Source organism: Epinephelus lanceolatus, chromosome 3, assembly GCF_041903045.1.
Source record: "Epinephelus lanceolatus isolate andai-2023 chromosome 3, ASM4190304v1, whole genome shotgun sequence".
NCBI lineage: Eukaryota > Metazoa > Chordata > Actinopteri > Perciformes > Serranidae > Epinephelus > Epinephelus lanceolatus.
The window spans coordinates 7,819,262-7,842,908 of NC_135736.1; the positions used below are offsets into that span (position 1 = coordinate 7,819,262).

Below are 23,647 nucleotides of genomic sequence, written 5' to 3' on the forward strand. Positions count from 1 at the left end.
CGGACATGCTGTTTTTATAAATCTACAAAGCAGCAGCAGACGTGCAAAAGCATCGCGCACGCGGTTGGCCGTCGGGGCATCATGGGAACTGTAGTGCAAGTTGGAGCAACACGGCGTAGAGTTTGTTTTAAGGATATTTCTATCTTTTTTTTTGTCGTACTTTAGGATACAAAAAAGGAATATAAGATCCTATCCAAGAGAAAATTACAACAACATATATCACAAAAAATAACAAAAATAAAACAGTATTATTGTAATTATGTGAAAATGTCCATGTCCAATGTCCAAATACTTTGGCTGCCACACATATCAACCCAAATAAAACAAGGTAAAATTACTATTATCAGTATATTTTTTTCCCCTGCCTCAAGTACTTTTGTGTTCTGTGTTAAATAAGTTAATAGGCTAAGTTACATTTTTGTAACTGTCAGACTGTATGATAATGTATTTTTCATGCATATGATGAATTCACATTTTAACCACAAGAAAGACTAAGTGTGGTTTGTGTCCTACAATATTTTGCACTGATGACAGTGGAGCTAACATGGCTGCCAGTGAAAACCTGCACTGCCGGGTCTGAGCTCTACACAGCTCTGCTGCAGGCTGTTCTGATGGGATGTATTCACCACCAGATGGCAGTATTGTCCTGAATGTATAACCTCACTGACAGCATAAAGTCTCTTAAAATTGGTTAAAAACCATCTCCCTTATATCAGCCAATGTTGTTAAGTGGGTGTGGTGTTGATGTGTTTATTGGGTCAGTATGATGGAGATAATATTCCAGGGAATTAAACTCAGTCCTGCCTCTTGTCTGGCAGAGTTTGTAAAGTTTTTATTAAACATGCACTGATCATGAACACACCATGTGTACACACATACAACCACACTGGATTGTAAGCAGACTGAGCTAAACCACAAAATTAGGTTTTGATCTAATACCACTAAAAAACAGAATCAGAATAACCAATACTGACACCAATAGTGTTACTGTTTAGTATAAAAAGCAAATATCATGTAGGTAGGAACCATATGCCATGATTAAAGAAGTAAAAACATCATTAATATGCAACTTATAAATATGTCTTTATTATCTCTGAGTGATTTGCTAAACATTAAAGGGACGGTTCAGATTTTTTTTAAAAAGTGGGGTTGTATGAGGTACTTACCCAGTGTATAACGTACAGTAGATGTCAGTCGGCACACCTCCAGTTTTGAGATACAGGCTGGCATCCAACATGGAAGCCAAGTAACAAACTGCTGTGGAGGGTTCAGAAAAAAAGGCTATACATATATATATATATATATATAGCCTTTTTCTCTCTCTCTCTCTCTCTCTCTCTATATATATATATATACATATATATATATATATATATAATTTCAAGATTACACAATATTGAGAGTATTTTCACTGCTTTACCTTTCCATCAGACAGCCTGTTTTAACAGCTTCAGTTCCTCAGCTCTGCTCTTGTCAAAGCCACCAGACTCCACTGAAAAAACAGTGATTTTAGCTCACTGAACACAAGAGCTGCTGGTCCACCACTGCAACAATCACTTTGTTTGTGTGATTGTGTGATTTTAGTGAAACAGAACAAACTCTTTTAAATGCCAGCGTCACATTAACACAAACAAAATAACTGTTTGAAGCAGTGGTGGACCAGCAGCTGTTTGTTTTTTGTTTCTTTTTTTCAATAGAGTCTGACTTTGAAGAGAGCGATGTAACAGCTTCATTTTCCCATTGGAAATCACTGTCTGGCATTAAGATAAAGCAGTGGAAATACTCTCAATATAGCATACAGATAGCACAGCCCCAGTTTGGAGAAGCAGGTTGAAGTCCAGCATGGAAGCTAAGCAATGTGCATGCTATATTGAGAGTATTTGTACTGCTTTACATTAATGCCAGACGGGAAAATTAAGCCATTATATCGCTCCCTTTAAAGCCAAACTCTATTGACAAAAACAAATTTAACATATTTGAACACAGGAATGGTCTACCACTGCCTCAAACTGTGTGACTTTCCCATGAAAAAGGATTAGTTCAGATTTGCCAAAGTCACACAATAACACAAACTAACTTATAGAGAGACCAGCGGCTCCTGTGTTCAGCAAGCTAAAATGACTGTTTTTGTCTATGGAGTCTGGTGGCTCTGATGAAAGCACAGATGGCCAAATGAGGCTGTTAATGGCTTCTCAGTCAAAATGGGCTGTAAAGTGGTGAAAATACTTTAATATAGTGTACACTTAAACTGTACACTGTAATGTTATTTTTAAGTTGCTGAAATACATTTAGTTGCCACCCCCATCCACAGCAGTAGCTTGTGTGTCGAGCTCCAGCCTGCTTTTTTAAACTGGGGGCATGCTGACTGACATCCACTGTATGTAATGCACTGTCTATGGATATGTACCTCAAACAACCCCACTTCAAAAAAACTTTAACTATCCCATAATGCATTTTGCTACTCACTGATGAGTTCTATGTCAAAACAAGTTATGAATGGTAAATAGCAAATGTTTAGTGTGTACATGCATGTGCACAGAACATGATTTAACTTGAGACAGATCTATTGGTATCCTGCTGTTGCTGCTATTGAAAATAAGGTTTAGTAGTGGTAGTATAAGTAAAACAGGTTGTGTAGTCCTATTACATTTCACCATATTTTATTGGTGAAGAAGTTGATTGAAAGGAACTCTATGCACCTGTGATTACCCTCCTGGACACACTGTACTGCTTGATGAAGGCTATTGATGTTCTTTAAAGCTGCCCTGAACTCCTTGCTTGGGTACAACATGTTTCTGGAGTAAAGTTGACCCACCACAGAGACGTTTATGAAACATTCTCCAAACACTGTGGTCTCTCTCTCCTCTCTCCACCATGACATATTGCTTAACTGACGCTGGAGGTCAGGGATGGGTTTCCATTCACAGAGGTCAGAGTCAAAGTCCTCTGCGTCCGGACCTTTCAAGAAACTTCTGCCCATTTTAGCACTGTCTAGTTATGTGGCTTAATCTAAAACTAAGGCAAGTTGACGTGGTTTAGTCAGTTTCTGTCTTTGAACTCAGACAAACATGTAGAGGTACAGAATGAATGACAGCGTTGCTTCCTTTTGAAAATGCTTTATTTATCTACTTTTTCACTATAAATATGACAGTACAGAACAAGCTTTTTTTTTAAAACAAACCTTTAGATAGAAAACAGTCTGCATAGGTCTACAAAGGTATAACAAAGGGCACATCTTGGCAATAAGGCACACACTAGGAGGAATTTAAATGGTAACACCTATGTTAAACTAGGCATATGTCGATCCACACCACTGACACAAGGAGCACAAGTTCATCCTGCTGCTGTAGTGTGGGTGAAATGCAGGCAATAGAAAGTGAAGCAGGTGTTTTGAGTGGGAGGCAGAAACAGAGGGACACAGTTTCCTGCCGTCTAACACATAAAGTTTGGATGGCTGTTAAATCATGATCAGACTTTTAACAGTTTAGCCAAAACTGACACAATCAGTGAAGTTGCAACACCAATGGCTCACTGTGCCAATGGGTTTAAACACAGCAATGGAGTTTTAGTTTTTAGTCATAACTGATAAAACGTAGCTAAACGAGAAGGCCTTCATGTTCCCACTCATAACACCACATCCAGTACACAATAGCAAACAGAATATTAAACATAACAAAAACACAATAACCTTTAATTTTTAAAAACTATTGGACACTTTGGCAAAAAAAAACAAAAAGTTTTTTTCTCTACTTTTGTTACTCTGACTTTTCATCCCTAAAAAAGGTGTACATAAAGAAAAGAAATACGTTTTAGAATATATTATACCTTTTCTTCTCACTTCATAGACAAAACACGTAATGCATATATTAAATATATCCTGACTTATTATCATCATACAGGAAAATAATAAAAGCAGTTATCAGCAGTTTGTTTTCTACGTCAAATCCAGTTTCAGAGAAGAGAGAGGTGGCAAGGAGGTGTAGATGAGACAAATACATCTTGCTTGCTGTGGATAATCAATCTGTTGGACATGAAACGTAGTTCATGATTCAGGCCATCTTCAAAGTCAAACCCAGTATGTTTTTACGTGTGTACAAACTTTAGTAAAAATCTGAGGAGGTGATAGAAAATTAGAATATTCTCTTCTAAACAGAGAATAACCCCAACAAAACATTTGGGTTCGAAAAGGCAAAACTACCAGAACCGGTTGACAATTACAAATGTTTTGCACTCTGTTATACAAAGATGGTTAATGCAGTGTGTGACTTTATGATCAGCAGTTGCTTGCATCCATTATGTTTGTGTGTTATAGCACATACGTGCATGGCTACTTGTATATTTCAGCGTGAGGTATCGCTCCAGTTTTTCCCACTCCAAACTTGTTTTCAACACACCGCAGAGTTTAAAAAGTGCCTACTAAACATTCAGGAGGGGAAATTTTTTAATGCTTTACCTGCGAGGAAAACTCTGTCACACATACAGTAATTGAGAAATGCCCAAACTGGCCCAGTTCACACATTAATTCATGCTCAGCATTTAATATCTCTTCATCTAGGAGTCACAATCTCTTGCCTTTTATAAATACATTTAAGTGCACCTCGGTCAAGCACAGTTTGGAGGACGAGAAATAAAGAGGCCTAAGGAGTGTTACTGCAGGAGCGTTCAGAGAAGAGACTACAGGATAGAGGTAGCCTTGTCACATCTGACTGCAGAGACTGAAACCTACTTGTCTCACCAAAACACAGTAATACCATAAATCATTGGAAATATCAGTGGAGGAAAATCTGGTGCTATGCACAGATCTTTCCTCTTTGTGCCAACCTCAGGGGCTTCACATTGTTACAAAAGGCACAGTGAAAAGCACAAGGTGGCACATACACATGTAAGGCACTGTAGTCAGGCACATAGAATCTTTCTGATATCAGGAAACTGGAGTGTATGTGGCCTTAAAAGGATAGTTCAGATTTTTTGAAGTGTGGTTGTATGAGGTACCTATGCATAGTCAGTGGGTTACATACAGTAGATGTCAGTCGGCATGACCCCAGTTAGGACATGCAGGCTGGAATGCAGACACAGAAGCTTAACAATGTACTGCTGTGGAAGGGTCAGCAGCAAGACAGATTTTAGCCACATAAAATATAACTCCTAAAAAAATCAATATCAGTTTAAGTGTACATTACATTGAGAGTATTTTCCACTGCTTTACCTTTCCGACAGACAGCCTATTTCAACAGGGAAGCTGTTAAGGGTTTCAGCTCTCCATCCATGCTCTTGTGAAAGCCACCAGACTCCACTGAGAAAAACAGTAATTTTAGCTTGCTGAACACAGGAGCTGCTGGTCTACCGCTGCTTCGATAAATTAGTTAGTATTACCGTGTGACTTTGGTGAATCCGAACTATCTCTTTTAAATGCCAAAGTCTCCCAACAACACAAACAAAATAATTGTTTGTGGCAGTGGTAGACCAGCAGCTACTGTGTTCCGCAATGTTAAATCACTGTTTTTCTCAATGGAGACTGGTTTTAAGGAGAGTGATGCAACGGCTTCATTTTCCCGTTGAAAATCACTGTCTGGCATTATGGTAAAGCAGTGGAAACACTCTTAATTTAGGGTACACTTTAAGTGATATTGATTTTTTTAAGTGGGACTACTTCAAGGTGGCTACGAAATGTTTTGTTGCTGGCCCCGTCCACTGCAGTACACTGCTTAGCTTCAGTGTTGAACTCCAGCCTGCTTCTCCATACTGGGGGCATGCTGACTGACATGTACTATATGTGATACACTGACTATGAATAAGTACCTCATACAACCCTGCTTCAAAAAAATCTGAACCATCCCTTCAAGTGTTTTTTTTTTTTTTTGGTTACTATCAGCAAATGCAGGAGCGCTTAAGTGGCAGAGTGTCCCAGCCCACATAGAAAAAATGTCTCTTATTTCTGTCCATATTTGTTCAGCTTTCAAAAGTAAAACAATTCAAAAACACAATAATAAAGACATACATAAATGAGAGAAAAAAAACAACTAACATCTGTTCAGTCTGAGTCCCCTGTCAGCGCAGTTTCTGAGGATGGAGAACATCTCAATATACATGGTGTCGCTGTCTGTCAGGCTTATACATAAATCATGTTCAAAAACATTTCCAGTTTTCTTTTTCTAGTATTTGTTCCCAAAGGAATCTGCCACAATAATGTTATTTGGCTAGCAACTTTTTCTTCAAACAAACCAAGATAATATGTTTCCAAAAGTTAAAGAGGAGACATGAAAACAAGCAAACTAATTATAAGCAAATAAACACAACACTTAGAAACCTTCATTTAAAACAACCAAAATAAAAATGAAACTAAATAAAACCAAAACGTACCAAACAGGCATGTTTGAAGCTTACACATTCAACCAGCATGGACGGACAGCATCACCTACAGCATGTAGAATTGGCTAAAATACTATATAATAATGCAAACAAAGCATTAGTATATCCAAAAACAGTTGTCTTCAGTGGAATCCTCTCTTGTCAGTAGTTCCTGTTGTATTTTTATTTTCTTTCAATTAATTTCTCTTTCTTTTTGCCCCCAAGCTTTTACAGTTAAAAAAATATTAGACAGTGTAAAGGTCTATCTTTCCTGCTTCAGAGGACAAATGTCGCTCCATTAATAATCTACAGAGAATAAAACCTTAAATATTTATCTTCTCTTCATAAATACTCAAATGTACCTTCAGTGTTTCTGTTGCCGTAGCAACAAGGTGGCGGGGGTCAGAGACACATAGAGCAAGACAGAGAGACGATTGTTATTAGGAGTTAATGCTTATTGTTGGGGGATGATTGTCACCACGTACAGGTAGGTTCCCTCAGTGTGTGGACTACAGTGATGCTGCATAACTAAGCCTGTCATATGGTTGCCTTTGGTCCAATACATACTGAGGCCAGTAGGTGGGACAGATGTGTGACGTCACTGTTTTTCTGTCCGTTTTCTAAATGTTTGCTTCCTTCCTTTAGAGCTTTTGGATGTCCATGTGTTCAAGTGATGTTTCTGTATGATAAAACAGACATTGCGGTGATGGTTCAGTCACAAGCAGGGGTTAAACTTTTTTTTTTACGTGGTCTGACCCTCAGACTCAATATGTCTGGTAGACATCGTGGATGGGCAGCTGGAAGGCTGCGGCGGGAAAGGCCTGTGGCACTGCGTAGCCTGCGTATCCCCCATATGCTGCAGCCGCCACCGCTGCATTCTTCTGCAGAGCGGCTAGAGCTGCTGTGTTGGCAGCGTAGTTTGTGATGGGGACGTATCCAGCTCCATACAGGCCACCGCCTGCTGGGATACGCTGTACATTATGGGCCATGGCATAGACTGGAGTGATAGGACGGCCCTGGGAGATGCAGGAAGAACAGAAGGACCATAGTGAGTAAGAGGATTTCTAAAGCATTGCGCAGATTCATTGTACATTCATTGAACAGATGCATTCAACTCTCAACTGAATACATTCATTCTCTATTTTCACCTTGAAAAGGCCAGCATTAAGTTCAAATAAGAAATGTGTGTCATAATCAGTGGTGGGATACAGGGGCATAATTTACATTGCGGGACACAGGGGACATGTTGTGAGCATTTATATTTGTGCAGCTGTGCGTCAGTTTCACTTTGCAATTACACCACCACAATACTAGTTGGTCGTAGGTTTTCTATGCCTCTGTGTTAAGTTTCTGTGAAGGGCTGTAAAGTTTGATTGATTGAAAACACACATAAAATGTAGCTTAACAATGACATTATTAAACACAAGTACAAAATTTGGCTCAATTTTAACTTACAAGGTTCACAGACCAAACAATTGTCTTATTTCAGACATGTTCTCCCTACATATACAACATGCTAATGTTATTAGCATAAGCCTATGGCATTTTACATTGTATAAATTAGCCTAGTGGCAAGCAGAGTTTCTTCTACTCATATGAAGCCAGGATAAATCCTCACAGGGCTTAAAATGTTCTTTTGTGGGGACTTTATTATCTTAACAATTTATTGTTTCTTATCTGTGAAATAAAGGCAAGCAAAAGCTTTGTTTCCACTGTTCCATCTGTGGTGCATAGCTACATATAGTTAGCTATATAGTTATAGTTTCTGGGGAGATGTATGGTGTCGATTCCATGCATAGTATAAAGAGTATAAATCTTTACTCCACTATGTTTATTTGACACAAATATAAAAATATAGGTGTGTGGGAAAGAAGTGTTGTCAGGTCCTCGTCTCTGCTTGAGGCTAGAGACTCAAGGCTACATTAGCGGCTATTGGCATAACACAGTTGAAGGGTTGCATCGTGGGTAATGTAGGTGCCATGTTTTGACAAAGATCGAAGCATGCATCGAATTAAAAGATGATGGCTCTGGTTCTGCTGCAACAGATTTGATCATTTTGAAACTGGCCGCTATGACTCCAATGATGTTATAGTTCATTGCTAATTCAGTGGAGTGGTGCAAAATCTGATTCATAGATAGGCCACTGTATGATGCGGCACACACTGGACAGTGTTTAATGCATCAAACAACATGTCCTGAGATGGAGCTGGGCATTTCACACCTTTATCAGCATAAATAAAATTCAAACATTTTTATGTGTCTGTGAAACATATAACTGTCAAAGGCACACCTGAAAAGGTGGAGGGGTGGAGACCGCAGGTAGGACGGTGGCAGCAGCAGCAGCAGTAGCAGGGGTGTGCTCAGGGTGTTGCATGGCCAGAGGGTTGATAAGGTGCTCCACCGTGTGCACCTTCCCCTCCTCCATCAGCTTGGCTGCAGGAGCCGTGCTGAACACTGGATACTGCCCACCCAGAGTTGGCAATGCCACTGCACATAAAGAGACACAAGAATGAGAGCTTGGATAACAGACAGGTTGACTGCAGGCAATGAGTAAGAGATGATGTCATGTTTGCATTAAAAATACAAGAAATAATCACACGTACATGCACCCATAAAACAGACAAACTCAGATCTAAAGGGAATCTATGATAGACGTAGCTGCTGAAGCAATCAAAGTTGAAGGAAACAATTTAGTTAAGAAGGGAAAAAATAAGAAGTTACACAAGTTGGCGTTGCGGTGTGATTCGGATTATGATGGTGTGGATTAACCTCAATGCTCCAACACACACACACACACACACACACACACACACACACACACACACACACACACACACACAGAGCGAGCACAACGTCAGTCATTGTTTCAGATGGACAAAAGTCTTTTCAATCTGGTGGTGATCCTGTGATTCCACACAGTCCAGGACTAAGACCGAGGAGGGCCATTTTACAAAAAGGACCTCTGATCACCAAATACACAATGTTAATATTAACAACAAATTTATGTTGAAAAACAATCTGGTAAATATATTTATTCTGTGTTTAGTAATAAACCTAAAAAATAATACCAGTGTGTGCATTTCTATCACTATCATTATTCTACGGTATAAAAACAAATCTGAATTGTAGAATTTTAATGATCCACCCACATAAACATGCAACTTTTTTACTGTTTTGTTATGGTCTTATGTGAGTTGCTTTGATTCGCCCCATTCATGTCAGTGCATTTGCATTTCCTGGAAAGAGGGGAAAAAAAACGGGAAATAATCCTTTAAATAGAAGCCACCTTACAGCTTTACTATTACATTCCTCTTTGCTGGGGCAGCAGCTGATTTCAGGCCATGTTTTACAGTTTAGACCTCATATTTAAAAAACAAAACAAAATTATGAAGGTCATATGTGTAGAATAAATGTATACTGCAGTATACATTGTTCTGCGACCCTACATTACACTGGTATTATCCTTTAAGTGATCAGGATAGAGTGGACACAATAGAAAAGAGGAGATAAATAATCTTTAGTTTGTGAGTATAGTTTTGCATTTCAACTCCGCTCTTGACTGAAAGTGTAACACTAACAAAGCTAAAGCAGCTGCTTCTACGCAGGAGAAACGTAAAAAAGAAAAAGAAAACAACGTCATATGAATAGAAAAAGCAAAGGTTTCGTGATGTATGTATTCGTTTTACATTCAAAATCATGTCAACCACCTTTCAGTAAAGAATTGGAGTTGAGTGCATGTGTAAAAGGAGATTGTGGAACTATTGGTCCCCTCATAACAATGGCCATGTTCAGACAGACAACAGCACTGTGAGAAGAAACATGGAAACCACTGCATTGGGGTTGCTAATAGATGCAGCGAAGAAGCCAATAAATGTAGTTTCATCTAGCAAGAAAGTCAATTTTTGCCTCAACACAATGTAAAGCACTGCCAATGAAATATGTTAGAGGTAGATCAGTCTGTAAAGTGGCCAGGGTGATCATCATGGCAGAGGATTGTACAATCCTTTCTAATGGTTTCTTAAACCACTGTGCAGTGATTTGGTGTCTGATAGCCTTTAACTGTTTTTTCACCATCTCAACATTATGTCCCCAACAATGTAGCCCCTTGTGTTCTTTTAACACAGTGCTGTTTCTGGTCTGAACACCTAGTAAGACAAATTTCTGATATGGAGGGAAAAAAAGGACAGAATAAAGGAACAAATCATAGCAGTTACTTTCTGGTCATGCTAGAAAGGACAGATATTAAGTGTCATTATTAAAGAGAAAGGAAGTCCTTTTGCGCCTGACCATCCAGCAACAGCCACAATTTTGATTTACAAAATGTTCCTCAAACCACATAGGAGAGAGAGATAGAAAATTGTGAGCTGGAAGGTTTAACAAAGGCTTTTGAGATGGGCAAGGATATGGAGGGATATATATCTATGTCACTGACTTGTGCCAGGTTTGATGCCAACGGGGTTGACAGAGGCAGCGAGCTCCAGACTGGGCATCAGCTCATAGGGCTTTTCGGGCTGCTTGGTCTTGCCCTCATGGTAGCGGCTGTAGATGCCACGACCAGCAGAGTAACCCCCCAGGTACGACCCCCGTGGCCCAGGGGTACGGTTACCTGCAGCAGCACGACCACGACCTCGCACAGTACCTGCTTAAAATACAATTAAAGTAATATGATGACAGGGCTTGTGGTTTAGGATTTGGGCAGTAGAGGTAACTTTTACTTAAAGGTGCGTTGGGCGACATGGAAGGCGAGATTTTATGTTGGGTTTAGAACTTGTTCAAAAGTATCAGGACTGAGGTAGCAAGAAGAGTCCTTCAGCTATAATTTAAGGCAAAAATCTGCTCATGAAGTGCAGTTGCAACTGGAAATTTCTGTTTGAGCTCAGGATTTTTTTGGAGTTCTTTGGGTCCGGTTTGGCCTTTTTCTTGAGCGCTACTCTGACTCTTAAATCAGATGGAGCAAGTTCATGGCACTATGAAATGGTATTCCTTGATGTTACATCTTTAGCTTTGTTGTGATCTCTGCAATAACCCAGCATGAAATGGGAGGTGACAGTACAGCGGGAAAAGGATGGTGTTAGAAAATGTATAGTTCGTGACATGGTAAGAGAGCTCATTGTTCATTGAAGGAATGAGTAGGAATAAGGATGTGAGAGATTACCATTGTTCTGTATCATTGGGGATCCTTTGGAGAGAAAACCAAAACACAATGATTGTTGAAAGTCAAATAGATTATCCTTCTACCACCCAAACACCATATAAAATCAGTCATCAAAGGTAATGGGATTAGCATTAATTGGTCCATCACCTTGCTTTGTCTTTGCCTTTAACAACATGTCTCTGATTTTTAAGCCACAAACCCTCATCAAGTTAAGATTTTAAAATGTCTGTCAAATGATATTCTAGTCATCAAATATTAAATCATTATTATCATGACAATTTAAAAATCATAGTTCCCTACTGATAGTGTGGGTTTGTCATTGTTCCTACAATAGCATCTTTTGAATGGCATTTTGAGATCTTTAGCAGTGCATTGGCCCCTAGAGTTTCTGCTGCCACCAATATTTACAAAAATAAATGGTGTCAAGAAAAACATTGTGGCTTTTGCAACTGATCAATACTTGTACAAAAGTAGAAAGAATGACTTCTAACCTTTGACGAAGTAGTCTCTGTTGGGTCCAATGAGGGTGTTGTAGGGATAACCGTAGTAGGCCAATGTATAGGGATCACACTGGTAGACATAGTTCTGCTGAGTAGGCTCTGGAGTGGCAGAAGCTCCCTTGGAGGCCTTCTGACGTGAGTACTGCTCCTTATCAACTGGCTTGGCAAGCGTCACCTCAATGCAGGACCCTTCCACCTCTGTGCCATTAAGGTGGTCCATGGCCATAACAGCATCATCCCGGGAAGTAAAGTGGACGAAGGCATAGTCACGGATTTTCTTCACACGTTCAACACATCCAGGATTCCACTGGCTGAAAACCTGGTTTACACAGAAAATGGGTGATTGGTTAAGAATGGTAAGCTATTGTACCGCTTCTTGCACAGCATGCACCGCGAAACTGCCAGTCCTACCTGTCTGATCGTCTCCTCACTGGTCTCCATCATAAGATTTCTTACGTAGAGGATTTTCACTGTCTCCATAACATCTTCGTCTACATCAATCTCCGGTTCAGCCCAGTCCACTGCAATCTGGTGGCCCCAAAGCTGAATACGCCCAGGCATCAACTTCCTGCGAGCCATGGCAGCTGCACGGTGTGACTCATACTCTACAAAGGCAAAGCCTCTGTTCTTCATCTTGTCTGCAGCACTGGCATAAACTATCACATCTAGTACCCCTTCCGTCACCTTGGAGACCTCCTCCAGGATCTCCTCACGCTTTTTGGTCTTGGGGATGCCACCAATGAAAAGACGACAGTTGTCCACGGAAGAACAGACCCCCAACAGCCTCCCGGGCCGCACTTCATAGTTGTTGAGCTCACGGACAGCACGCTTGGCCTCATGTTTCTCTGTGTACATCACAAATGCATACCCTCTGTTCTTCCCATCAAAGTCCATCATCAGCCGCATCTCATAGATGCGTCCAACAGACTCAAACACTGGGACCAGCTCATCCTCATAAACGTCCCGTGGGATCTTGCCCACAAAGATTTCACATCCACGTGGTGGAGTTGCAGCATTCCAACCAGGAGGAGGGCCATATTTACGCTGACCATTTTCCTGGACCATACCATAGCCAGTGCGCTCCATTAGGGACACCAGTGCAGCCTCATTGGGAGCACCTGCAACTCCTTCAGGGATGTTCATCTGTCCATGAAGAGGGTGGTGGGAGGCACCAGCAGGTTTGGAGGGTTTGGGGGCAGCGTTATTGCTCATGGTCGAGGAGGAAGCGGGATCTTCGGCTGTCATTCTGACAAAACCATCCAATCAGATCTGGGGCCTGAGGAGGGCAAAGAGAGACAGGCTTATGAAATTACACTAAGCTGTATAAACCAACTGCTATACAAGAAGGAACAGGAAATACTAGAAGGAATAAAAATAAGAAAAACGTATTAATGTTGAGAAGCTGCCTTTTTAAGCATCTGTAACAACAAAAACCCATAATATGCTTGCTTTTCAAAACAAAATGATCATCAGTTTGCAGGAGCAATCACATGCAAGATTACCTACCTAACAAACTAACCAAGGTACATAATGTGACACTTGGACAGAACGATGAAAATACAGCATCTATAAATCCCCATCCCACCTTCCTCTATCAGTGGTTTTACAACCTTGTTTTGTTGAGCTGCTCAGATCCCTTGCTGACCTCTAACCCCTATCAGAGAGAATGAACCGCTGTAAACCCTGAAACCTCCAGCTCAAGGTTCACTGAGTATGACTAGGTCACATGCTCATTGTGTGTGTGTGTGTGTGTGTGTGTGTGTGTGCGTGTGTGTGTGTGTGTGTGTGTGTCAGCAGTAAGTTAGACAAGTAGACAAGTTGGAGTTAAGCTATATGAGGAATTTTGTGTAAGATATGACCCCAATGACTCCACGCAGTGACAGAAGACTGTGCACATTCATCTATATTACACATGAACCTGTTGCACACTCACCACAAGAGGGTGTTGGACTTTCAACTTTTTTTATCATAAGTGTTATGGGTGCAGCTTTTTCTGTGCGTGTGTGTCTGTGTGTTTCTGTGTGTGCACCACTTCATTAAGGGCTGCAGCCCTATAAGAGGAACAGAGAACAATCAGAAATCGGCTTCCCGAGCATAAACCTCTTACTATATTATTTTCCAACACTGCCAGCATTCAGAAAGGAAAAATCCACAGCATTTTAAATCCCCAAATCTCCACACTGCGGACAACACTGTGCAACACTGAGGCAGCCAATTACAGCAGACTACAAAGCAAACTAGTTTTTGTGAGAGACTCAACGTCATGTAAGCAAATAAAAAACAACCTGTGTGTGGGTGGGTGGGTGTGTGTGGGCCTGTGTGTGGGTCTGTGTGCGTTTGTGCGTCACAAGATTGCCTGGACTTTGATTGAAATAGGTAAGGCAGTCAACAAAGGTAAAACACTACTAAGCCAAGCAACCATGGCAACGTACACACTCATTTGACTTGACCCAATACCCCCCCCCCCCCCCCACACACACACACACACACAAACACACACACACATACACACACACACACACACACACACACACCTGTTCACTTGTTAGTTCGCCCAAGGCTGCAGGGCTTAGAATTACCTGCAAAGTAGTGCACACCTCATCCACAGAGGAATAAAAATGATGCAAATGTTAGCTCGATAGAATTAAATGCTTTAAATATTGTGGACATACCATACACGGCATAAACTGAGAGGGGAGGGACTGGATGTTGTTTCCTCCTGCTATCTTTAGCCAGGAGTTGGTTGCTGCATGTTGACATAGGTCAAGATGACATTAGATTATATAAAAGCATCAGTTTTTGACAGAATTATGTGGACATCTAGTTTGTAGAGACACATTCTGATTCTGCTCAGCGAGGATGCAGTTCCCTTTTCTGCACTAAAGAAAATATTTTTCAAAAGCATCACTCAAAGTTTTGCCAAAAAGAGCCTGATATATTACTGTAACAGCTTTCTATTACTTGTGTCTGAGTTGCCTCCACAGCTCAACCTCTGTTCCTCCTATCGTGTGAAGTGCTAACATGACTCTGTCTCTTATCAGCCTTATCTCGTCAGACTGATGACAAAGGGAGGACAATATTCACTCTGGGAGTTCTGCTTGGTGATAAAAAGACGCTGTGTGACACTGTGGGGTTGACATTGTGTGTAACAGAGTACTGTAGTCATTTTAGGGCTCTTAAAAAAACTGCTGGATGGTCTTATCATAAAACCGGGCCGTCCATGCAGTAGAGACGCTAATATTGAAATTGAAATTGGTGCCACATGACCACAGAAAACAGAGAAAAAGGGCATTCACTTTTGCTTAAGAGGTAGAAAACCTACAACTACCACAATGCACTTGAGTTGCTTTCGGCTTGTCCAAAAACAATATGGCAGCCGGCTATTAACATATGACCTCGTAATGCAATTTAACAGTGTGCTAAAATATGTTTCTGAAGACATTTTAGAAGAGAAACAGGCAACACAGTAACCAAATATTGGTTTATATTTGATCAGCACTGCCTACTGTTTGATCTGCATTTGGTGTGTTTAAGAGAGCCAGATATCCCTTTTCCACCAACATGAAAAGAGTTCAGTTCCAGTTCCTGCACCCAATTATAAACCGCTCAGAGCATTTCCACCAAAAATAAATTGGTTCGGAACTTCAAAAGTTGGTTCTTAGCTGGAACCAAAAAATAGCAGGTTTCTTGACTTGAAGTGCAAACTGTGACGACATCAGTGGGCGTGTCATGTTCTAAAGTTGGAAAGAGAGAATGGGGACGGCAACAATAGAGACGTCAAGTGAGAAATCCTTGCAAAAAAAAAGATTGTGCAGTGGTGTTATTAATAGTTTGTCCATGCTTATTTTTGGATGAAGCAAATATCTGTAAAAATGCATCAAGAGTTTCAGTGCCATCTGCCATCTTGCTACTACTGTTTGCTTCAGTTGTGAATTGAGCAATGCCTTATGTTGATGACACATCCTTGATTACAAAGTCCTGGATGGATCCAGTTCAACAACCAGAGATAATTTGGTGGAAAGGGGTAAGACAGAGAGGGGTCGTTTCTCTCTCTCGATCTGCTTCTATACTCTCTATGTGTGTGGTGGCAGCAGTCATACAAAAATGTGGAGGAACTATCTGTAGTTTGAGCAACACCCAAGAGCTAGTGAACGCCTGCTGAATTACACATTTTGTGTGATCCGGTGGATTTGAGCTGGCAAATGAGCATGGAGATCTGGGTGCTGGCAAGACGGAGAGAAGTTTACCACAGTTCATTTACACATAGAACCGACACTGTTATGACACAAAGCTGGTTGAAAATTGGCAAAGTTTCCCTTTAACTGTACATTTTGTGTTTGTCAAAAATCCAATATATTCAGTGTTCAGTTTTAGCATGGGGATAACCTACTTCCTGCTTTTGACCACTTGGAGATATTCCTAACTTCCTCAGTCCGGACCACTGTTGTGCTGAGGTTTTCCTTTCCTTTCCTAGAGTCAGGAAATCACAGCACTCAGTGTGTGTCAGAGGCGAAGCGGAACTCAGATGGTCTGTTACAACCTCTCTCCCCTTGCATAATATTAAGAAAATGAGAACAGTAAGTGTGTGTGTGTGTGTGTGTGTGTGTGTGTGTGTGTGTGTGTGTGGGTGTTTGGGGGGGGCGGCAGGTTCTTTTGGAAACTAAGTGTATCTGAAAGAGTGTGCGACAAAAGCAGTAGGGAAGTAATGCAACATAAAAGAGGAAATCTAGAAAAGAATATAAAGTAAAAAAAAGAAACAATGATTTAGTTGAAAGCTCTGCAGTCGTGTGTATATATGCATGTGTGTCTGTGAGTGTGTGTGTGAGAGAGAGAGAGAGAGAGAGAGAGAGAGAGAGAGAGAGAGAGAGAGAGAGAGAAAACTGAGGCAGGGACAGGTAGATGATTAACCGTGACAAACACAAATCACAGCCTTTACTCACTGAGATCGTAAAGATTTACAGTTGACATCTCAGTTATTAAGAAACTAAAATGTTACAAAGTAATGACAGCTTATGTGCGATTCTTGTATCCCGATTTTACCTCTTTGTTGCAGCACAACAGGAACAGCTAGCAGCTTTAGGAAAAACATAATCTACAGACCTCAGACACAGAGTTCACCTGGTCAAAGGTTGTGAACTCAGGGTAGCACATGGAGGGAAGAGCTGGCTGGCCTGCTCACTGCAATAGGAAGTTAAAGAGCAGCGATTTGATTGGGTAAAGGTGCCACCCTGCCGGGTTAAAGTGTTCCAGTTATTGCAGTGGAGATTGTTCATTACATTGTGTTTATGATTGATAGAAGCACCTGATTCTCTACGTACTAACAACATGTTACTGGGGGCTGAATTGCTTTATGAGCAGACAAAAAGGCTTTTACTGGCTTCCTCTAGGTCATATCATAAACACAGATCCACCTTTGCTGGCAAATCCCATCTTTTTCCTCAAACAAGCAAATGAGGCAAAGTTCCTTTAGTATTTATGCCACTGACCTGACGCTAAATCAACACTGTATTCATGTATTCTCTGGAGCATTCGCAAATGTTATTCAGAAGATTGTGAGCCAACAAACCTCTCTCTGACTCCCAATTTATCGCAGATTATGGAGCAAAGAAAACCAAAGTATGTGTTCAACAGTAAGGAACAATGCGTCTCTTAGTTTGCTGTTCTATCCTGAGTGACACTGATCCAGTGTACTGGAGAAAACAGGCCCACGGAAGCAGCCATCTTAGCTGTATGTGCACACACGTGGATATGTTTACCCAGCAGTCCCCAACTACAGGGTCACAAGGCAGCAGAAGAGGATCAATGAAACACCAACACACACAAACACTCCAATCCTGCACATAACACACACCCGATAGATAACGTTAAAGCAGCTGAGTCATGCAGATACTATTCAAGCCTGCCTTCATGTTAAACAATGATCTGTACAAAGTCTCCAGTTGCAAAAACATGTCTATGAAGGCTGAAGAATTTCTATAAAACCAAAGGCAGTTGCAGAGAGAGGGAAGTGAGACTGAAACAAAGCAGAAATCTTGAGGAGTGTATTGTAGCAGAGGGATGTTGGTGGAAAAGAGAAGAGGAAGGAGAAGCAGAGAGCGGTCAGATGGGAGGATATAGCTACCCCTGTTGCTTCACAGTGCTCCGCTGCCTGGCTGCCTGCTCTGGGAGTGTAAGTCCACCTCCATGAGAGACAGGTACAGCAGGGCACTGAGCACAGAGGCCAGCCTCCTCTACACACACACACACACACACTGAGCCAAAGCTGCAAGCATGAGAGCTGGTGAGGGTGGAGCTAGGCAGGTACTTTGTGTGAGTGTGTATGTGTTCGTGGGCGGATCCCAGCCCTACTTCTGAGGTGTAGTAGAAAGTTTTTTTATGTAAACAATATACATAAACACACATAAATACCAGTGGTGGAAAGCATTTTTTTTTACATTCAAATCAAGTACTGTGATTAAAGGAATACTTCACCCACAAACCGATCATTTGTATATCAATTACTCATCCAGTGCTACATTCAGTTCTTGAAGAAAATGTTGTTTTTCTCGTATGCCTCCACGGTGAACGAATAATCCAAAAACTGAGAAAATTCTTGATGAATTAAAGTAAAGGGGGGCAATGTTTAACAAAACCAAAACTACATGAAAAAATTCATTTACAATCTCAAGTGCACAGGCAAGCACATGCACTTGATCTCTGCTCAGAGCAGAGTTTATACACAGATGTTTTGATATAGTGTTGCTGTATTTCAATGCAGCATCCTCAACTTTAATTTATCAAGGATGTTCGCAGTTTTTGGATTCTTCGTTCATGGTTGAGGCATGTAAAAAAAAAAGACATTTTCTTCACAGATTTAATGTAGCACGGGGTGTGTAATTGGTATACAAAGAAAAAACATTTTGCAGTATTCCTTTAAATATAATTTATCTTTATTTATTTGACAGTTGTAGTTGTTTCTTTTCAGATTTTACATATATATGAAAAGATGATTTGTTAAAAAAGATTTAACAGATTTTGGCCTTTGAACCCTTAATTAAAAAGTGTTATGATGAGGCCTTTTTTTTAGCCCAAAAGAGGTGAAATGCTCCAATATGTAGATTTGTGGGGAGGTTGTATTTTCTTATTCTTATTTTTGTTTTTTATGTTTGTTGTTGTTGTTGTTTTTATATATATATATATGTGTATATATATATATATATATATATATATATATAATCATCTCATGACCCCTCAGATTGGACTGGACTAAATTACCTTACAGTATATGAAGTAGTTAAAACTAGCTTCACCTTAAACCAGCTACTACAGTAAAATGTTACGTATGCTTTGTTGCATCAGTATTAATAATGTCATATATAATAATAATTAATAATAATGATGCTTTAAGTACATGTTGCTGATTATATTCCTACATTAGTTTATTGGTCCTTAAAGGATCTGAATACTCTTCCACCACTGATAAATGCACACACTGACGCAGCTGTTGCACAAACCCACAAATCTTCCCTCTGTTACCAGTGAAGACACAGTGGGCAGGAGAGATGGCTGATGGGAAAAGTAGTTTTCATTGGTTTCAAGGGTTTTGTGCTGATAGTTGCATAAATTGGGAAAACGGCAGGAAATGTTCATGCTGAATACTTCCTCATGTTGTTTTCTTACTCTGAGAGGACATTTGGAAATTCTGACTGGGAGGTACCACGAGAGTGATTTATGTCATGTCAGCACAAGACTACAACTGTGTGTGTGTGTGTGTGTGTGTGTGTGTGATTGGGCATATGCATGTGTTTTTTTGTACATAACAACGGTGAACACGTTCCTAGCACAGCTTAACTTAAGCAAACAACACACACCTTCCTGGGCAGTCAAGAGAGCAGATAGAGAGACGACTGAGAGGAAAACAGCAGTCACTAGCTCAGAGTTTCTGTCTAAAAAATTCTCCTCAGTTCTCTGGAAAGGGCAAGAAAAGAGGGAGTGAGGGAGAGAAAGAGAGCAGATGGGGTGAGAGGGAGAGAGATGAAAGTCACAGTGTGTGGTCAACAGTGCGCTGAGTTTCAGCTGCTATTGAAACCGGCCCCACTCCTTAACGACTGAGTAAACAGCCAAGAAGAAAGTCTATTTAGCATAAAGAATGATGGATAGACAGCAAAGAAGAGATTAAAGCACACATGATAGAGAGCAATATATAGAACTGTAGCACCTATAATCAGCTACTAATTATAAAACTGTCAAAGCCATTACCATGACACTAGCAGGAGTGAATTACATGTAATTAATAGCAAAAAGGTGTGTCTGTAAAGGTGTGTGTAAAAGTATGTGAAGGTGTGTGTGTTATTTTGCGCAATCATTTGGCGTGTGCGCAAAAGTACGAAAAGCGCAGTTTGCTGGGGAGCAGGTTCACAGATCAGGCCTTTTCCTCTAAGGAGGTCAATCTAAGTCAAAGATTAACTGTCAGTCATTAGCCATAGCCAATCAGGACTCAGACATGCCTCACAGGCTTTAGGTGTTCTGGTGACCGCACAGACCATCAGGTCAACGGTTAACCGTTGGACCCCACTAGTAAAAACATTTACTGTCTCTCAGCCTGTAATCATTGTACATACTTACTAAATCATTTGTCAAACACATCACACACACCAGCTGCTTCAGGTTTAATCAGGTCTTTAGTTGTGTTTTACTTGTGGTTTTAAGTTCAGATTTATGTATACTGTAAGTCTTTGGGTCACAGTCTCCCTTTATGAGTCTGTGTGTGTCCTCATGGCAAAATGTGGTCCTGGTGACACCATCAGTTGCAGGAACTACCACAGAAGCTGTTCGGAGTATTTTACCAGGTGTTTAGTCTATAGTACTTTTTACACAGAGATTGTGCTATAGAACGGCTATGAAGTGCACTCTTTACGCCACCTTTGCATTTTTACACAGCACCAAACAACAGCAGCATCATTCCACTCCAGTGTGTGATTTTACACAACATGCTGGCATTGCGGAGGCATAAGATGTGTGACAGGTGTGACGTGTAACACAACAGTGTCTGCCTCTGGTGTGACATATAGGCTAATGTACATGTTGGCAGCACTTCATAAAAAATAACAATGGCAATAACAATCATTTACCAACTCTGCCCCCCCATTCCACGATTATACCTTTTATACAGAATGGCTACGTGGCGTAACTGCGTGAAATTCCCACCTTGAAGAGGCAGTGTATAGGGGCTCATGTCTGTCTGTCAGACTGTAACAAAACCTTAAACCAGGACTGTATGTGTAGGATTAACTAAAAATAAAATGCAGTGTCCACATTAACATAACAAAGGAACATGTGACTGATTGCAGCAGGGTGGCTTAATGATGTGTTTTTAGTAGTTTTGGTACAACAATAAAGGTCTGTGGCACAGAGGAACTTGTTAATTGGATCAATTGTTTGTTTTGGTCTTTTAATGGTATTTGTTGACACAAAAAGTATAAAATATTACCAACTTTGTATACAGGGATAGTGTGTGTGTGTCCAACATATCTTCACATAATATTTTATGAAAAGTTTGGCACATTAAACGGTTTGCCTGGTATCTTATGAATTTACACTCCAACTGGTTAGGTTCAGTAAAAGAATCATGGTTGTACATCTTAACATCACTTACTTAATCTATTATGACAATGTTACATGTACATAACTTAAAATAACTCAACACTGACTTCTGGTTTCACCAAGGATGCAAAAAGTGGTCTCCTGGGTCAAAGTCCTTTGTTGGTTTGACCCATCCATCACCCTGACCGCCTGCCTACGTGCATTTTGTAGTTCACAGCCTCCTGGCTCAAAATGACGTGGGTTGTATACTGCATTGCTTTCATAGGTATAAGTAGGTTACTAACAGTAAATGAGAACAGCCTAGTGTGTTTCCATACATACATACATTCTGGCTCAGGATTGGTGTTTGTTCATGATGGCAGACTGGAAATCACCTACTTTTATATTCAACACTGTAAACCTTTGGCATTGGGCTCAAGCTGAAACACATTTACTTAACTAGACCTAAATCATAAGTAATCACATTAGAGAGTGGCTATTAGTCTTTGGTTATCTCTGATAAGCTGGTTCTCTATTAAGGCCAGGGTCAGACACACACACACACACACACACACACACACACACACACACACAGAACACACACATACACTGGAATCTGCCACATAGACAAAACCTGTGAATAAGCAGGAATAAAGTCAGCAATAAAGCCGTGCTGGTAATCAGTATCTTGGCCATAGAGCCTGTATGACTGCCATCTCTTATTACAAATCATCCATATAAGTAAATGAGTAGCGTGTCACAAGACCAGAGGTCCTGCTGTTTATTTCTGTAGAGAGATACGACCTGTAGGAGTACACCGCAGTGTTTAGTCCCACGCTGTGTTTTCCTGGAAGCAGTTCCTCTCAGACAAACTGCAGAAACTGACTAACTGCTTTAGGAACGTAGCCTAAAAAAAGAAACTTCCTGCTGGGATTTTTGGTATCTCAAAATGTTTAATTGTTTCAGGCAGTTCACACAACTTTACCGTGTCCAAAAAATACCTTCATAATTTATATCCTTAAAAATGTGAAACAGGTATTATTTGAAAGAGCTGTTTGCTGATTATAGATATAAAGCAACACAAGGAGTATTAAAGACTGTAACTGTCTTGAATCCATCCTGTCGATCTTCCACTTTCTCTTTTTGGATGAGAAATACAGACTACAGCCACCTGCTGCTATGGAGGTTTATTTCCTCTCACACAGACACAGAACGTACATGCTAGTTGGCTGTTGGCTGTAGTCTTTGCAGTGTGATCAGGTGCAACTTTTATGCAGAGAAGCAGGTAATGTGAAGCGACGCAACAGTCGGCCTTTGTCTCCACTAGTTATCTATTGTCAGTTTAGTGTGTCTGGGCCTTATTACCTGGACTGCACTGCATTTTTACAGTAAATGACCACAACTGAGTAAAACAATTTACTTAACAAAAGACAAGTGAGAACTGTGGCTGATCCTTCAGGACACATGATGTCCTCACACTGTGGCTTACAGTTCAACTGTCAGCACCCTGACTAAGACAGGATGAAGCAGTATGAAGCATTAAGTCACACTTATGGAAGCTGCATTATCAGAGTGTCCTAATTTAGATCTGTTTGCTGTCCCTTCACAATTTTTTTGAGGAGCTGCTGTCTTTAAGCACTGAGTCACTGTACACTGATAGCAGAGACACAGCAACAACAATTTTCAATCTGCTTATTATCTTCCCATTGATTAATAATAATAAATGTCAGAATATGGTGAAAAATATCCATCATAAAAAAAAAAATCTAAATCTAATTTAAACGACGTTTTCCGAAATCTGAGCCCCTTCATTTTGTCCCTGCCTCCATCCTCTGTTGCCTGCTTCTCTGCCCTTTTCTCTCCTCTCATCCATGTACCTGTCACCCTCATACCTCTGGTTCACTCAAGCTCAAAGAAGAGCAGCGGGGAGGGGGAAAAGCAGAAGAAACAGGGAAGGTGTGGAGAGGAGGGCAAGCTGAGGGGGGATATGTAGAAAAGAGTAGGGAGAGGCAGTCTGAGGAGGACATGACCAGATGGATAGCAGCCAGAGAGGCTAACGAACTGAGAGGAGGGGACCAAATGT

At 40.6% G+C, this 23,647-nt stretch overlaps 1 protein-coding gene across 14 annotated transcripts in view; it reads right to left on the bottom strand.

Annotated features, from left to right (window-relative positions):
• Positions 1–3,100: 3,100 nt before the first annotated feature.
• The window catches only part of rbm47 (RNA binding motif protein 47), a 40,598-nt gene continuing 20,051 nt past the window's right edge, over positions 3,101–23,647 (bottom strand). For 8 of the 14 annotated variants that reach the window (XM_033623706.2, XM_033623703.2, XM_033623700.2 and 5 more), the window contains 6 exons: positions 12,415–13,279; positions 11,995–12,322; positions 11,504–11,527; positions 10,781–10,990; positions 8,639–8,835; positions 3,101–7,364 (listed from right to left, as the gene is read on the bottom strand). In XM_033623706.2, coding sequence (XP_033479597.1) covers positions 7,113–7,364; positions 8,639–8,835; positions 10,781–10,990; positions 11,504–11,527; positions 11,995–12,322; positions 12,415–13,248 — 1,845 coding nt within the window. In that variant the 5' untranslated portion in view covers positions 13,249–13,279 and the 3' untranslated portion in view covers positions 3,101–7,112. Of the gene's footprint in view, positions 7,365–8,638; positions 8,836–10,780; positions 10,991–11,503; positions 11,528–11,994; positions 12,323–12,414; positions 13,280–18,124; positions 18,214–23,647 lie in introns of those variants that run through there. The other 6 variants (XM_033623705.2, XM_033623707.2, XM_033623711.2 and 3 more) reach the window with 6 other exon arrangements.